Source organism: Mastigoproctus giganteus, chromosome 2 (genome assembly GCF_048544385.1).
Source record: "Mastigoproctus giganteus isolate SK-2022 chromosome 2, ASM4854438v1, whole genome shotgun sequence".
Classification (NCBI taxonomy): domain Eukaryota; kingdom Metazoa; phylum Arthropoda; class Arachnida; order Uropygi; family Thelyphonidae; genus Mastigoproctus; species Mastigoproctus giganteus.
In genome coordinates, this window is record NC_143576.1 from 220,063,082 (window position 1) to 220,081,936 (window position 18,855).

General features: G+C 36.0%; 1 protein-coding gene across 2 annotated transcripts in view; it reads left to right on the forward strand.

Moving 5' to 3' along the window:
* The window catches only part of LOC150090147 (uncharacterized), a 105,188-nt gene that overhangs the window by 15,085 nt on the left and 71,248 nt on the right, over positions 1 to 18,855 (forward strand). For both annotated transcript variants that reach the window (XM_090368970.1, XM_090368969.1), the window contains 2 exons: positions 11,761 to 11,839; positions 14,436 to 14,606. In XM_090368970.1, coding sequence (XP_090225096.1) covers positions 11,761 to 11,839; positions 14,436 to 14,606 — 250 coding nt within the window. The remainder of the gene's footprint in view (positions 1 to 11,760; positions 11,840 to 14,435; positions 14,607 to 18,855) is intronic.

Below are 18,855 nucleotides of genomic sequence, written 5' to 3' on the forward strand. Positions count from 1 at the left end.
CAATTATTATACCAGTACCCAATTAACTGATATTCCCATCATAAAGAAAACTGATGTTTTATGGTACAGTGAGACTAAACAGAAAGGAAATGCCCAAAATGCTGAAGAAGGAAAAGCTGAAAAGGCAAGTTGCTGCTTTTCAAAGAGGGAAAGTCATGGCCTTGTGTTGGAAAGATAAAAAAGATGTAGTGTTGTTATCTACGGCCCATAATCCTTCTCAGGAAGAAATAGAAACTCGAACAGGAGTAGTGAAGAGACCCAAAGTAGTTTGTGACTGTAACTTTTCCATGGAAGGTGTAGTTAAGTTGACCAGCATTTGGTGAACTATCCCCTGTCCAGGAAACGGATTAAAAAATACTACAGGAAGGTTTTCTTTCACCTAATGAACCTAGCTGTGTGGAATTCATTTTCACTGTATAAAGCCACGATTTTAGATTGCCAAAAAGCTCTTTCACCCTTGAATTTCAAATTGGACCTAATTGATAAACTTATCAAGAAATATCATGTGCAAATTCCACCAGTTAGAAAGGGAAGACCGTCCTCAACATCCCACCCAATTCACTATTCACCAGGCCATTACACCATTGATATTCCACCGAGAAGAAGAACTTTCCAACTAGAACTTGTCGGGCATGCTGCAAAAAGCGGAACAGAAATGACAAGAAAATTCAAAAGGAGACACGCTACATGTGTGAAACATGTGAAATTGGCCTTTGCATCACTCCTTGCTTCAAGACCTACGACACCAAGTAAAATTACTGTTTGTTTTTCATGAAATGTCATTTTTTTTTATGGAATTAAATTTGTCTTTCAAGGAATAAAGTAAGTTTGCATTTTTTTTTGTGTTTTTCTGTTCCTTTCTTTTAGCTCAAACGCTAATTTATTAAAAAAAATCTGTATAATCTCACACTTTTTGGCATACACGAGATAACTCGGGATAGCACAAATGAGGTAATTACTCCCCATGTATTTTCTACTGAAAAATTTATAAAAAACACAAAAACTATCAATGAGTATTCACATGATGCATACTTTTAATCTGTAAAATAAAAAGTCTGGCACATTTTCAGGAAAAAAATGTACCAGGAAGGGGTTAAAAGACATCACTCATACTGTGCAGTATGTGCACGATGGCAGAGATGGGTGTTGTTTACAGTGTATTCTCTTCCTAGGTAGGGGAAAATAAATTGGGGGCAGTTTGGGGATTATGAATTTGGAAAGCAAAGGTTTATGACTTTGTTAATAATTCTCTTTGGGTATTTGCTGTTGATGATATTTTTGTTTACATGTGTGTTTGAGAGAATGGGGGTATATGCTCAGGTCCCTCAGGGTTATGCTATTTATGATTCCCTTTTTACAGGCAGGAGGATAATTAAAGTTTAAGTTGTTGGTATCTTCTTTAACATTGAGAAAGTGATGGGTTGGTTGTTGTCAGTTTCATTAGAGAATTTTATGCTCTAATGAATACTATTTATGTGGTCACAGAAGGAAGAAATCTCCCATACCACAAAAAAGTCATCCAGACATCTGAGCCATAATTTGGGGGGGGGGAAGGAAGAAGTTACTGCTATCTGTTTTAATTTGCATGTACATTGCCAGAATTAGGGAGAGTGGTTCCCCCTTGCTGAGGCCTCTTTTGTCTGAAGAATTCACTAAATTTTTGAAATAGGCTTGGCATGTGGAAAGTTCCAAGAATTCTCTAAGGTCATTATTGTTTAGGTTAAGGAGCATTTCTTAAGATAGAAGTATTAATTTTATTGAGGAAGGTTTTAGTCACTTTGAAAAGAGGGATGTTGTTAGCATTAGTAGAGGCATATGATGCAAGAAAGCAAGCTTATGCAGCATCAGCCAAAAAAAAAAAAAAAAAAAAAAAAACCACTTCCACTTCACCCCTCTGTTCGTTCAAAATACCTGTCCAGCTGAGCCTTAAATTTATTTAGGCTATCAACTTCCACGACAAGGGATGGAAGTCTGTTCCACCAACAAACTACCCGCTGGCTAAAGGAAAATTTCCACACGTCTATCCTACGTCTGTCTTTCCTCAATTTGAATTTATTCCCTCTCAGATAATTATTCTGAGCAAGAGGAAGAATCCCATCAGCATTGAGCATGCTCAAACCATTCAAGGCTTTATACATCTCTATCAGATCACCCCGCTGGTGCCTAGTCTCCAGACACTGTAATTTGCAAAACTTAATCCTTTCTTCGTAAGAGTACCCCTTTGTTCCATTCACTAATCTTGTTGCCCTTCTCTGTACTCGTTCCAGCAGCTCTACATCCTTCTTGAAATGAGGCCTCCAGACCTGTATACAGTACACAAGGTGTGGCCTGACCATTGCCTTATACAAGAGAATAATCACCTCCTTATCCCTGCTAGAAAAATTCCTATATATCATTGACAAGACACCATGAGCTACTCTTGCAGCCCGTCTGCACTGCTCAGAGAACTTCATATCTGCCTGCACAATTACCCCCAGGTCCTTTTCGTTCTCTACCACTGTCAGTGTAGTACCACAGAGTTGATACGTTGCTCTGGGGTTGCTGTTTCCCATATGTAGTACTTTACATTTGTCAATGTTAAACTTCATTTGCCACCTCTCAGCCCATCTGCTCAACCTTTCCAGATCCTGTTGCAGCAGCATAGTGTCAATAGTGTCCTTGACAACCCTGCATACCTTTGTATCCTCTGCAAACTTGGACATTAAGCTTGATACACCATCATCAATATCATTTATAAATACAGAAAACAATAATGGACCCAACACTGAACCCTGAGGGACTCCACTAATAACATTAGTCCACGATGAGCAGTGTCCATTGATTACCACTCTCTGTCTTCTCCCCCTCAGCCACCCCTTTATCCACAGCAGCAATTTTCCTCCAATGTCACACTGCTCCAATTTGTGCAGCAGTCTTCCATGTGCAACAGTATCAAAGCCTTTCTAAGATCCAAGTATATAATATCAAAGTTATTCCCTGCATCCAGTTCCTTTGTGACTGCATCATAGTATCCAATCAAATTGGTCAGGCAAGACTTCCCCTTAACAAAACCATGCTGTGTCCGAGCTATAACTGAAGTCTTGTCTAAATGATCCTGCAGTACTTCTTTAACTAGTGCCTCCATTAATTTTCCTGGAACAGAAGTTAAACTCACAGGTCTATAATTACTTGTTTTGGCCTTTGATCCTCCTTTGTGAATTGGGGTCACATTTGCACATCTCCAGTCTGTGGGTACCTCCCCTGAGTCCTAGGAAGCTCTCATAATTATGGCTCAGGGTTTGTTTACTTCCTTTGCTACCTCCTTTAATATAACTGGATAGATCTCATCCAACCCAGGTGCCTTTCTTGTGTTTATCTTCAACAATTTCTCCTCCAATTTACTCTCAGTTATTACAAGATGCTGTAGCTTCCTGCCAGAGTTGAATACACTTCTGGCATTCCCCTCAATGAATAACTCCTCATGTGTGAATGTCGATGCAAAATATTCATTTAGTTTGTTAGCTACCTGAGCAGGATCATCAACAGTTGATCCATCGATATCAAGTGGACCAATCTGATTCATCCCCTTCCTTCTAGAGTTTACATAAGTAAAGAACTCTTTGCTGTTTTTCTTTGCATCCCTTGCCAAAGATTTCTCGTAATCTGCCTTCACCTGCCTAACCTCCTTTGTAACTTGGTTACAGATCAACTTGTATCTATCATTGGCTTCTGTGTCACGTGTTAATTTATATGTATCCCATGCATTTTTCTTCTCTGTCATATGTCTCATTAATTCATCTGACATCCATTTAGGCCTAATTCTTGAACAATATCTTAGTTGGTATATAAAGCCTAGTAGCTTCCAAGATAAGTTCTTTGAATGCTTCCCATTTTGAATTTGCTGTTGGTAACATCTTCAGTTAGTCCCACTGTATAGAATTTAAATACTGTCTCACACCATCGTAGTCGCCTTTACGAAGCAATAACCCTTCCCTTTACCCCTGATGGTAGTTACCTCTTTGAGTAAATACCACTTCAGCACACTGTGATCACTGCCACCTAGTGGTTCCTTTATCCGCAGATTCTTAATGCATGAAGAATCACTACTGATAATCAAATCAAGAGTGTTACTCCCTCTAGTTGCCTCCCGAACATGCTGGTGTAGAAAACGATCATCCAATAAATCCACAAAAGCCTTGCTAGTGTGTGAGTGACCAACCCACAAATTCTGGTCAGTATCTGGGAAATTAAAATCCCCCATTATAAGACTCTCTGATGTACTGGCCCACTCTATTTCCCTGTACAGTTTCTTATTATACTCATCAGAGTCATTAGGCCTATAGCACACTCCTACTCTCAATTTTGATCTCCCAATGCTTATGCACCAAATTGACTCGACACTGCACTCTCCAGCGATGTCTACTGACTTCACTTCATCATTGAAGTCCACATATCTGTCTTCTTGAAAGAGAGTTGCCAGATTTTATTGGTGATATCCTGTGTGTTTATGGTGGCAGGGTTGGTTGTGCTGGGGGGGAGGGGTATCTGGAGTTAGGAGACTGACTAACCACTTAGTTATACTTGTCTCAGGTGCCTTTTACTGTATAATAGGCCTGATAATAGAGGTCAGCTTTGTAGGCCTTGATGTTTACAGATCAGGGAGGAGGTTATGAATTATTGGGATTTAGTCTTTTGAAGGGAGACTGGTCAGTCTTCTTCACAAATAGTCTCTTTATAGGAAGTGTTTTACAAAGGTTTGGTGGAATCTTTTTTAAGTAGTAAATATGTGTTGGTATTAGGTTTACTAAATGTATATTATTATCATTAATAAGGTTATTAAGTGCTTTCCTTTCTGGGGTTGTTTATCTACTGATACAGTGGCTTTATCATAATGTCTCTGTATTTTGAGTGCTTGGACTAAGTCAGTGGTGACTTCTAGTCCTAAAGCCTTCTATGTTTTTATATATGATAGCATCTCTAAGATTGGATTTTTTTTTAATTGATTAGTGCATATTGTGCTCTTTTACAAAGAACCTTAGTTTTATCATCTCTTAGCACTCTGTTACTATAGCTGCAAATCAGGAATTTTATTAGTGATGTTAGTTGAAACCATGAGGGTTTGAGGTGGAATTACATTGCGGTTCTACTAAATCGATATTACATTTAAACTAGTCATGTTTTTTAATGTTAGCTGTTGATAAAGAGAGTGAATTGATACAGCAAGAGCAAATTATAAAAAAAGTGTATAAATAGTGTAGGTGTGTTAATACATATAATAATATGTGGTGGCTATCTTTCTATAATAATGAATATGTATATTTATATAGAAATGCTATATACAGGGTGTATCATTTAATGTTCGACCCACTTCGGGGATGGATTTAAGACTTAATAAAACAATTTCATGTAAACATAGGTCTGATTTCACCTTCTTTCCAAGTTACAACCATTTTTGTGTTCTAGAAACTGTCTGCTTACATTTATAGGAAATGCCCAAATCATTTTGGGCATTTCCACCTTGTTCCTGAATAAAGCCCACAAATGCTTCATCATAGACTCCTACCCTCACCTACCCAAAAGTTCTGGTGCTCATGGGTCCACCACCGCCTGAAACTCATTTCCTAAATGAACCAGTTTTTGCAAGGTGTTCATATTCTCTGAAAAGTCTTATTTGGTACATGACGATTAGGGAAGCTTTCTGCATATGTCTTGCCACGTGTGCATAGCATCTAGCAAGTCCGTACATGAGATGCATGTCTACCTTTTCTTGATTTGAATACGCCCCCATTATTACAGCAATTGCACAGTATCAAACTGTTAATAACAAGCTCCAAATGTAGGTAGAACTAACCAAAATCACTCAAAGAACACTATAGGATCTTGTTTACATAACTATCAGCAAGGCCCTCTTTGAGTTAAATGGAGTCAGCTATGCTGTTTGTGGAAAGAATTGCTGGAACATAATGGCTGTAACTTGGAAACAAGGTGAAATCAGACCTATGTTCACATGAACTTTTTTTTTTTTTTTTTTTTATTGTTTTTTGGTCCTAAATCCATCCCTGAAGTGGGTCCCACATGTTATGATATACCCCAGAAAATTTATATATATTAATGTAACATGTGTGAGAAAACTTTAAAGTGTATAGTGGCTGCCTGATAGCAAGAAAAAAGAAACAGTATGTTCATCTTGTTTTATCACATTTCTTTGGTGAACAGCAAGTGTCTATTTTGAATCTTACAGTGATGTATTATGCAAATTGTGAAGTAAAAATGTCTCTTAAGAACAGTAGTTATTAATATTTTGCTGCCAAACAGAGCAATATATGTATACTCCAATATTGGAATAAATATAGGTCTGTGTTCATTTGGTAGTTGTAGGAAAAAAAAAATAGAATATCTTGCTGGAAACAACCCTACAATATGTATTTCACTCTACTTTCTCCATTCTACTTAAAATATTTTATTATTTTAACATGTTTGCTTTATTGACATGAATACACATTCAGCACTAATCCAAGTGCTGTGCTGTAACGCAAATGAGTGTTACAGCACAGCATCTAATGTATCATAAAGTGTATAGGTGATCGTTCTTAAGCAGTCAGTATATGAGTGTTGTAAAAGTAAAGGCACATGAAATGAACTGGTTTTACTATTGGCTATTAGCATTAGTTGTGTTTTTTCGTTTATAGCTTGGTACACATTTTTATTTGTCTTTTGCTCGTCTTGAGGTTAGTTGATGTACTTAGAATAAACTTTCAATAAAATTTTTGAGTTTTATTTTGATTTATACTGCTTAGCCCAAAAATAAGTGTTCACTTTTAGCTATAAATTTTTACTTTTACTTTGCAACCATTATTTACAAATTTTCAGAATGTTATTTTTCAATGTTCCCAAAATATTGACACACTGAATGGGCTCTCTCAATTATAGGTGTCAGCAAATGTATTAATAAAAATTCAGTCATGACCTTTTCCAGTGGATTTGGGTGTCGCATTCATTATTCTTTTTTATTCAGGAGAAAATTCCAGTGACACTGCAAGAAAAATCAGTAATTTGAATTTGATTTTAGTGGAACTAAAATCAGACTCTAGTTCCATTAACATGTAATGAGTGCTGTAACACTTCCAGTTACAGCACTCATTACGTGCATCTCCACCCATTTTCCCACATTATTAAATATTTCAGCAGAAAAATTGCATGAACTCTGTGGCAAGGATCACTAATTAGAAATGAAGTTCAGCCAAATGAGGACTCATTTGAAAGTTTATTCACAGCACAACTTTTGGCATAGTGTAGGGACTGGCTTTAAATGTATACAGAAACTGTATAGGGAATTTATAGGTAATTTAATGTATTTCACTCAATAGTTAATTAATAGTTAATTCAATAGGAGCAGCACAGAACTTTACAGGCCTACCTTAAAATTATCTGATGCACATTTATTGTCAGTTTGATATTAGCATCCCTTCCTCTGCCTAGCTTCCTAAATATAGGTAACTCCCATATAACATGGTACTTCTGCAACACGGTTTTGCTCTAACACAATTGATAAAGTGCGGCAATCCTTGCACAACACAGTACTTATATAACATGGTTAGAGAATTGTGGCAACCTTGCATAACACAGTATTTTTTAGCTTTTGTGTTATTATGTTAGATATTATCTAACATAATAACACAAAAACTGCTATTATGTTAGATATAATTTTTCAACATTTCCATTCTTTTTTTGTGAATCCCCACTTTTGGATCACTAATTGTTATAAAAAAAAATTATTGGGAAATCCCCATGTTAGATTCTTTGCTATTGAACTAATGCTTGTTGAACTTGTGGAAAAATCTAGATTTTAAAGTTTTATTACTATTGGATAACGTGCCAGTCCATCCAAAAGATTTAAGTCATCCAAACGTTGAAATAATGTTCCTACCATCTAGTACAACTTCTTTAATTGGATCAAGGCATTATATCTACCTTTTGAAACTCATTACATCAGAAAATCGTTACAATGGATTTTGGAAAAAATTTATTCCGAATTGAATTGATTGAAAATTGAAGTGATGGAAGCATGGAAACATTTTTCAATTGTGGACTCTGTGGACAATTGTGGAATCGTAGCTTTATTGCACAAAGAAGTAACACTGTCAACATTAAATGCGTATTGGAAAAATGTATGGCCAGAGTCAGTTCATTCAGGAAATATGGCCAAACTGACAGAAAACGGAATCCGAGCGATAGTAGAACTTGCTAAATCAGTAGGAGGGGGACGGTTTTGATGATATGACTACTGAGGCTCTCATGGGTAGCACTGTTGAGAGGATTGGAATCATCTCCACACTGCATGGAAAAGACCTAAGTTTGAATCCTGCTGATGACTGGAGGAATTTTTATGGGTCTTTTTCACAACATGTCTGAGTTAGTCTCAGATGAGGGTAGCATGGTTTTTTCTCCTGGAAGCTCTGGTTTTTTTATCCAGAAAAATGGAAAATCGGCCTCAGAACACATGCAATTTGAATACACAGAGCAACATAGTCGTTGCCGATGCTCCTAAAAAAAAAAAAAAAGAGATATGATTACTGAAGACGTTCAAGAATTACTGGTAGAAAAAGAGGCTGGCAAAGCCAATTTGGTGGAAATGGAGGCAAATCAAATAAATTCAGAGGATGATAGTGCAGATAAATTCTGAAATTCCAAATTTTACACTAAAAAGTATACGGAAAAGCATAAAGTTAGCCGAGCAATTAGAATTTTATTTTTTGAATTCAGATTCTTCAACTGAAGGGAGCCCAAAGTTCAAAAGGTAGCTTCAAAAATGTTTAGTTCCATACGATGAAATTACAAAGATCTATCAAGCAAAAGCAAACAAACTCAGATTAATGATTTTTAAAAGAGAGCAGAAGATGCACAAAATCTAACCCCCCCCCTTTTTGTGCTGGTTCTTAGTCCCATATAACACTGTTTCGCACTGCAAGAGATTTTATAGGAACCTAACTACCGTGTTATAAGAGGGTTACCTGTATATACAAAGTTTTACTTTTGTACTCATATATATACAAAAGTTTTTTAGTTTTTTGAAGTGATGTTGCTTATGCAGTTATTGGCAAAAATAGCAATAGATTGCACGCATAATTGGAATTTTCAATTTTAACAGTTTTATGAACTTGAACATGGAGATGATTTATAGTTTTGTATTTATATTTTATTTTTGTGTTTTCTTTACCAACAAAAAATTTACAACAAACAATAGATATTTTTGATTTATTTTGAAAATAAGCCTTAAGAACACAATTTTTAAATTTTAATTTTTTCATTAAAAATAAATAATTACATTCAATAAGAGTTTCAATTCATTGGAAAAAGTCAAGCATTGGTATACTGCAAAAAGGATTTTTTAAAAAAAGTAGGTATGTCGGTCTTGCCCTGTACCGCTACATGCATTGCAATTTGGAGATGCCGATGCATGGTTAGCCAGAAGCCCTAGTTGCATGCCATTTCAGATCACTGACTGTCATCCAGTAGAATGTACCTAAATTCTCAATTTTATTGCCAAACTGGAGCACTTCAGAAGCTGATTTTATTATACTATACATTCTGCAGAATAGTTCAAGATTTTAGGGTGCCTCTGTAGCCAGGTGGGCAGGAGCAGCAGTGTGTAGCACACGCTTCTTGATTAGAAAGGTCAGGGACTGGCCACCGCATATCCCAAGAGCAATATGGCCTTAGTTGCTAATGCTCCTAAAAACAAAAAAAAAAAAAAAAAAAAATCAAGATTTTAGGTTACACTGCAGTTTTATTTTAAATGTGGTTTTGAAATCAACATTGATGTTATATCTTTTTTTGTAATAAATTAGACAGCTGTACATCCATAAAATCACATCCAGTCTAGATTTATGAATTTTGGAATTCCCAAATCTATGGTTTCTTTTTCTGATATTATGGGGCGAGTTGTTCCCTAATTTATCATCAATGTAAGTGGGAAAATTCATTATGTGAGACTATGTAAAGAAATTAAGATATGTATACTAGAAGTCCAAATCACAAAAGGGTGTTTCAGATGTTTGTTCATTTATTGGTTGAACAGGGTGAAGATTTCAGCTCCAAGTACACAGTAAAGTACAATAAAGTTGTGATTTAAACTTTATAAATCTGTTTTGGACAGTTGTAATTGATTTATAGCATGGAGAAGAGGTTTTCAGATCATGGAATTGTTGTTAATAACCAAGACCACTGATTCTTTGATAATTAGCTTTCCCAGCCTGGTGCTCCTTACACAAAGCGATAAGCTGACCCAATGCATATATAGCATAGTGACAAGTATCAACATATCTACTCTCTGCCAGATGATGCACCTCAGATCAGGCTCAAAAACAGAATAGTCAAGTACATACTGCTCTGTGTGCACATGCTTATTAAAATAGCCAATAAAAACTGATTAGTTTTATTGGGAGATTCCATCACCAGTGAAGTGGGGGGTTACATTTTTTGTAACCCCCCACAAGTTTGATGATGACCAAACCAAAGAGGAAATGTCATTAAAGCAATTTCATTTCTGTGTTATTACACCTTGATAGTTCCATATTGGATCCTGCATTTTGAAAGTGATTTTTTTAGAATGTGTTTTGAATTTTATCATTAGACATGGTTTTATTTTTTTCTTATAAATGTGGCATAATTTGGATTTCAGATTTCCATATTATTTCTCATTATCAGCTTATAACATTACAGTATCGTACTACATACTATAGCTGTGCAGGCTTGATTCATAGAATTAATTTATAAAGCTACTTTAATTAATATTCTAGTATTGGGCTGTATTGATGTAAATAATTCTGATTTATTTTCTTTGTAATAATTAATGTTATTAATTATTACAAAGCATCTTTCAAATTATATATTTTATGTAATTGAACTTTAATTCCTATGTGACTAGCCGGCATTTATAAGAAGGCCCTTGTGCTAGCAAACAAGTTGATTTGTATTAATTATATTTACATTTTGTATTACTCATATTTTTGTTTCTTTGCACTTTAAGAAGGATATGGATATGTTGAAATGGGTGTGGAGAAGGGCAATGAGATTGGTGAGGCAAGCAAAGGGTGTTCTTACTAAGAAAGGCTTCAGTTCTGCTAATTGTGGGATCTGGAGACTAGGCACCCGTAAGGTGATCTGTTTGGGGGTGTTTAAGGCTTTGAATGGATTGAGCAAGCTGAAGTTTATGGCATTCTTCCCTTTGCTCAAACTGCACATATGAGGGGAGCATAAATTGAGAATAGCTGCAGGATAGATGTGTGGAGGTTTACCTTCAGCCAGCGAGTGGTTGCTTGTTAGAACAAACTTCCATCTGTTTTTGTTGGAAGTAGGTAGTTTAAATAAATTCAAGAAAGGGGAAGAACATTGTGATCTGGGATTTTTTTTTTTTTTTTTTTCCCCTGACGCCGCTGCATAAGCTTATTTCCTTGTATTATTTGCTACTTACTAATACTTTTACAGAACTGGATATTGTGTTTTTGCCTCAGTTGTTGGTTCATGTTCATATCTGTTTTTAGGTAGCTATTACATATCTATCAAATTATATATTTTATGTAATTGAACTTTAATTCCTATATGACTAGCTGGCATTTATAAGAAGGCCCTTGTGCTAGCAAACAAGTTGATTTGTATTAATTATATTTACATTTTGTATTACCCATATTTTGTATTACCCATATGCTGCAATTAATAACTATATTTTTATTATTAATATTAGTTAACAGATGCACACTTTAAATATTTTCCTTTTCACAGATTTTGAAAAGAGTTCCAGTCAGATATCACCAATTTTAGAAGATTATCTTTCAAGAATTGCAAAGACTGGTGATACAATGTGAGTATACCTATTGGCTTGATTTCAATTTCACTAAGAAAATGACCCATTCTGCTGGAAACTAAATTCTGGTTTAGCAAATGTGTGGACAGTGACACCATGTCTCCTGTATCTCTACAATGTCCACATTTGATGACTTCACCAGTACCTCAAATTCATCAAATTTGTTTACTATGCTCCTAGCATTGGTGTACATGCAAGTATATTAACCCCGGGGGCTCACATCTGGTGAGTATGGGCTTGGCACACCCAGGGTCCTGAGCTGGATATCATCATTCTTCATTTTCTTGGTGATTCTCTTCTACTTTTCTCTCTCTCTCTCTCTCTCTCTCTCTCTCTCTCTCTCTCTCTCTCAGGGTAACATGGGAATTTTTTTTTTTCCTGGTGCAGCATAAGCCTCAGGCTTCCTTGCACCATATGGCTATTAATAATAATAATAATATATGTGCCTATTTTTGCATTTAGTAACCCTAATTTGCTTGTCTCATGACGACCTCTAGCAGGCCTTGTAATCTCTGTTGTTGTTTCACTCCTTTATATTACAGCAGTCTAATTATGTCACTCAGAAGTACTTTATTCAGTGCATACTCTTATTGAATCCACATACTTTCTAATCAGAACTATAACCCTTTAAGAGGATTCACATTCCTTAAAATGTAGCAAAGTATTTTAAGACTTAAACACTTAGATAAACCTTCTGCTAGAGTTTAAGGCATGGTCTGCACATGGTATATTTATTTTTGAATGTTCCAAAATGTTATAACTTTATAAATATAACAGACTTATGATCTGTCTCACAGTTGTGTTTTACTGGTTTAAGATATTTAATAATGTAAAAGTTAGTGCAAATGCATCATATTAGTACACAGCCAATTCTAGATTAGCAAATTATTTGCAAAAGCAGCATCGTTTTAGTCATATCTCATATTGTGAACACCTTCACAGTGAGTTGCCATGACATTGCACTACTTCGAATAAGTAACGCTTCACCTAAAGGAGAAGACTATTGTTACTTATTCTTAGTGGATACACCCAGATGGCACCGTTTTGAAATATGGTATGGGATAAAGTTCTCGGTTACCCTCATACTATCCCTATTAGACTTAGAAAAGAGATAAAGATGTAGGAAGGTGATAGTAGGAGAGATAGAGGAAGGAAATGCCGTAGAAGGAAGAAAGGGACAGTTGCTCCTTCGACTCACACTCAAACTCATATATTCCTTGAATAGGCAATGCTTCCCCAGTAGAGAAGATTGTTGTTACCTATTCGAGGAAACTCAGCGGCCATCAGGCCCCTCCTCAGATGGCACCGTTTCAGGACTATTTGGCCCTTCTTCGTGAGTGATGTAATGATAGCAAAACAGTTATGAAGTATAACTCCACAATATGAGAGATGCCTGAATTGGTGTATAAGATGAATTAAGACTAATGCATTAGGGCTTATGCCTCAGGCTGCGAGAAAGTTAGACTATGTACAAGTTAGTACAAATGCATTATATTAGTGCACAGCCAATTCTAGATTAGCAAATTATTTGCAAAAGTGGCATTGTTTAAGTCATATCTCATATTGTGAATACCTTCACAACGAGTTGCCACGACATTACACTACTTCGAATAAGTAACGCTTCACCTAAAGCAGAAGACTATTGTTACTTATTCTCTGAAACGGTGCCATCTGGGTGGTGATATCCACTGAGAATAAGTAACAATAGTCTTCTCCTTTAGGTGAAGCGTTACTTATTCGAAGTAGTGCAATGTCATGGCAACTCGTTGTGAAGGTATTCACAATATGAGATATGACTTAAATGATGTCGCTTTTGCAAATAATTTGCTAATCTAGAATTGACTGTGTACTAATATGATGCATTTGCACTAACTTGTACTTAGTCTAACTTTCTCGCAGCCTGAGGCATAAGCCCTAATGCATTATAGATATTTAATAAATAATATTTATTTAAGATATCCATTTTGAAATGTTCCTTTTTAAAGTTGTCTTGGCAAAATGAGTTTTGATAAATGTAAAGACAACATATTTTTCCATTTTGCTATTAAAACTAAATATTTAACATAGCAGTATGGTCTACGAAGTAAATTTGTAATACAAAAGACTATTCTGTCTTTTTAGGTATTTAAAGTTTTGTTTCTGGCCAAATACTTAGAAAGAAATGGGTTTTCAGTGTTACTGATTCATTCCATTATTGTTATAAAGCTGAGTAGTATTAAAAAATATGGGAAGGCAACAAGTTTTGTATAACTCAACTGGCCAGCAGAGGAAAGTGATGTCAGGGAATTTTGAAGATATGCTTCAAGCAAAAGTTGTTATAGTAAACTTGCAAGCAGATTGTAGTGAGAACTTATCATTAGTTGTGTAGTTCTTTCAAATTACCAATATAAGAAATGTTCCAAAGTAAAGTAAAGTAAAACATTAAATGTTTCACTTCACTTTGGAAGCTATACCACAGAGTGATGCTTAACACTTTGTAAAACTTAAAAGAGTAATAGAGCAATTAAAATGTGAGACTTAAATGTACCCATATAATCTAATTATTCATAAACTCTGAAAAAGTTTATAAACATTTTTGTTATCTATTTTATAGGTTTCCATGGTCTAAACTGAAGCCTTTGATTCGAAGGAAACTAGAACTTGTTTTGAATGATTTTAATGAAAATTGCCCAACAGACAACCTTCCTCCTCTTCCTAATGTGGAAACATTTAAATTTGAAGTCATGAGGACCAAAATACTAGAAGCATTGGATTCTTTCCAAAGGTATTCAGTCTAAAGTGAAAATAATCAATTAACTTGAAAAATTCATATGTTAAGCATATTACTTAGCATGTAAAAGTGCCTTTGCAGTTTGGTTGATCAGAGTGGTATTCTTTATAGGTGTTGTGAACCATTTTTGTGATATTATTAATGTAGCAAACTTTGTGGGGGGATCCCAGTGCAAAATGATTTTAGGATCCTAGATTCACGACTTTTTTTTTTTTAGGCTGCAAAAGTAAACTCTTACACCTCTCTTGGCCATTATGTTAAGGAGCTGGGTATATCTGGCTCTCTGGACATTATAATTTAAAGTATCATCAGTTCATACAATTATGTTCTCCCTTAACTTTTATTTGAATCACTTCAATGTATTGTGAATAGTCAAACTAACAGATCAAATTTATCTGTAAAAAGAATTAAATTTCCTGAACTTTCCTAATTCATTTCACAAATATATGTGGTTCCAGCTCTGATCTTTGTGATGTCTGTACCATCTAAAATCTGCCCCTATTTATTTATTTATTTTATTTTATTTTTTTGAATCTGAGTTATCAGCAGCCTAAACTCCTATAATTTTTTCCTAACATTCACTTTGCACTTCCTTTCACTTTAAAGTGGAAGGAACAGACAAATCAAGCAAAGGTATGATGTCTAACTCAATATGTAAGAAATGTTTCTAAGTGCTATTCCAGCAGAAAGATGGATTTTGTATTAAAATTTTTTCTACATTCTCAACAAACTTCCTACTCTCTGATGTGCAGCACTAACAACCAAATTGGTGACATCTGCAAACAGGACTATTTTTTCCATTAGGCACTTTAGTTACTGTGCCTGGAACCTATGAAAAAAACAAGGATCCAGAAAACATATAATTCAAATACTATTTAATGATTTTATTCCAGCAATAAAATTCTAAAGCCTAAATTTTAAACACATATTTCTAAGATAAATTCTTTCTTTGGTTTTGTCTGTTAGCAAAATCATTAACAATGTCATCAAAGTTTGATTGTGAGTAAGTTAGTGCTAGAATAAGTATTTTGGAAATAACTTCAAAACCGATTTTATAGAAATGCTTTCAGATTTCTTTAAAAACAAAAAATTAGCTCTACCACAATTTAATATGTTTGATATAATGCAGTGAGCCCTCAGAATGAAGGGTACCTAGGTCCTATGAACACCAGAAGATTGCCCTAGCTGTAAACTGATGTATTCTTGTTAGAAGCCATAGCATGTGAGCTTTTATAAAGCAGCACTGGTTGATTTCATCTAAATAAATGATAATAAATACATTAACTAGATATATTTTTCCGATAGTATTAAGACAGGCTTTACTTTTGTAATTTTCCCCTTTTCTTGTACTATGGACAAGTTTGGAAATGCAGTTCTTGATACATGGTCAGCTTTTATAAAGAAGCAGCACTGGTTGATTTCATCTTTTTTTTTTTTTTTTTTTTATGTAAACCCTAAACACGAGAGGTGTTAGAGCCTATAGTACTTAGTACCGTGCTTGGATTGGAGGTTGAGAAGACGAAAGAAGATATTTGTTGACATTGGACTTGAACTTCTGTAGATTGTAATTTTCAGGAAATACATATGAAGGAAGGTTGTTCCAGAAAACGGCAGTTGAATGAATAAATGAGGAAGATGAAAAGTTGGTTCTGTGGGTTTGAAGTTGGACAGTAAATGGATGTTGGCTGGTGGCGGCACGTGTTCGGACTGTTTTGAAAGAGAGAGCGGGAATTATAGAAGCCAATTCAGAAGAACAGTGCCCATGGAAGTATCTGTAAAAGAGGCATGCAGCAGAAACAGTGCATCTATGAGAAAGCGAGTGGAGAGACTCTGTTAGAGATGAGTCATTAATTAACCTAACTGCCCTCTTTTGAATGGAATCAAGAAGCCTGAGAGAGGTTTTGGGGGCACCACCCAAGATGTGGGAACAATATTCCATGGCAGGGCGGATTTGCGATTTATACAGAGTAAGCAGCTGTTTGGAAGAAAAGTAACGCCGAGAGCGAAAGAGAAAACCAAGTTTTTTAGATGCAGAGGAAGCAATATTTGTAATGTGCTTGTGCCAAGAGAGATTAGAAGTCAGGGTAATCCCCAAAAGAGATATATCATTTTGCCTAGAAATCGGAGTGTCACTAAAGATAAGCATAGGAGCAGAAGAATCCTTTTTGCGAGATATAAGAGAAGACTGAGTTTTAGAAGGGTTGAAATCAACTAAGTTGTCTTTGCCCCACTGGAGAATTACCTGAAGATCGGCATTTAAGGAATTGGTAGCAGATTTTTGAGAAGTTGAAGCTGATTGAGCAGGACAAGGTTTCTCAAAATGGAAAGTGGAATGCAATGTGCTATCATCGGCAAAACTATGGATAGGATTTCCAGTCAATGGAAGAAGGTCATTAATATACAAGAGGAAAAGAGTGGAGGGAAGAACTGAACCTTGGGGGACACCGGCATTAGTGGAGAAGTTAGAAGACAAAGAGCCATCTACCATCACCCTCAGTGAGCGATCAGAGAGAAAACTGGATAACCAATTACTAAAAACAGTTGGTAAACCATAAGATGGAAGCTTATTTAGAAGACCTTTATGCTAAACACGATCGAAAGCCTTTGAGATGTCAAGAGCAACTACTTGTGTTTCACCGAACCTTTCCATGAATTGAATTAGTCCATAAATGGGTAACATAAGCCAGAATATCACCAGTGGATCGACACTGATGGAATCCATACTGGCGATCGTTGATCAGACGGAAGGTTTCTAGGTAGTTTAAAATTTGGCGGTTAATCGATTTCTCCATTATTTTAGAAAGAGTAGAAGTAATTGCAATGGGATGATAATTGGATGGAAGGGATCTGTCACCCTTTTTAGGAACTGGCTGGATATGAGCAAATTTCCAAGCAGAAGGAAAAACACCTTCTGGCCTTGAATGGGTTGAGCACGCTGAATTCTGATGGGATCCTTCCACTTGTTCAGATTATGAACCTAAGTGGGCATAAATTCAAATTAAGAAAAGACAGATTTAGAATAGATGTGCGGAAATTTGCCTTTAGCCAGCGGGTGCTTAATTGCTGGAACAAACTTCCATCTGTCGTTGTGGAAGTTGATAGGTTGAATAAATTTAAGGAGGAACTGGACAGGCATTTGGAGGGAATGGTGTGATTTTTTTTTTTTTTTTTTTTTTTTGGCTGATGCTGCATAAGCTCATACACATGCTTTCTTGCATCACATGCCACTACTACTACTACTACCTTTGGAATAAGAAAGTAAAAAAAGGCGTCAAAGAATAGGAGTAAGTTCAGAAGCACAGGTTTTGAGAACAAGTGGAGAAATACCATCAGGACCTGGAGCTTTCTTAGCATCAAGATTCGTAAAAATCCTTCTGACATCCTTTTGACGGAAGACCACAGGAGGCATTGAATGCAGCATGTTGGGAATAGTGGGAGGTGTTTTACCAAGATCGTTAATGTATGAGTTGAAAGAAAAATGGGATGCTAGCAGGTCAGCTTTATCCTTGGCTGAAGTGACAACAGAACCATCCGGTTTGGACAGAGGTGGGAGCAGAGATGGGCAAAAGTTGCGGCCAATAGCTTTGGCAAGAGACCAGAATGCTCGGCTACCATTAGGGCAAGAAGCAAGTTTTCTACTCTTAGCCTGTTCAAACTCTAGTTTGGACTGGATAATAACTGCTTTACAATTGTTGCGAGCTTTGGTGTAGGCAGAAAATGAAACTGAAGAATTAGAAACAAGCCAATTACGATATGCAACATTCTTCTCTTGAACAGCCTTAGCACATTTATTGGAAAACCAAGGTTTAGATAAAGGACGAGATTTTAAAGTGGAGTGTGGGATAAAGGATTCCATTCCTGCAAGAATAATTTCACTGACGCGATCTGAGCAAACGTTAACATCAGAACTTTTGAAACAGTAATCTGATCAAGGAAAAGAAGAAAAGAAGTCTCGCAGGTCATCCCATTTTGCATTCTTGTAATGCCAAACAACACGAGGTTGGGAATAGCCATGAGATAAAGGTTCCATTGGAGAAGAGACAATCACCAAGTTGTGATCTGAAGTGCCTAAAGGACCTCTCACTTCGACCGTGTACTTAGAAGGGTTGTTTGTGAGAAAAAGATCAAGCGTATTGGCTGTATTATTATTATTAGCCATATGGTGCAAGGAAGCCTGAGGCTTATGCTGCACTAGCCGAAACAAAATTTCCGAGTTACCCTGAGAGAGAGAGAGAGAGAGAGA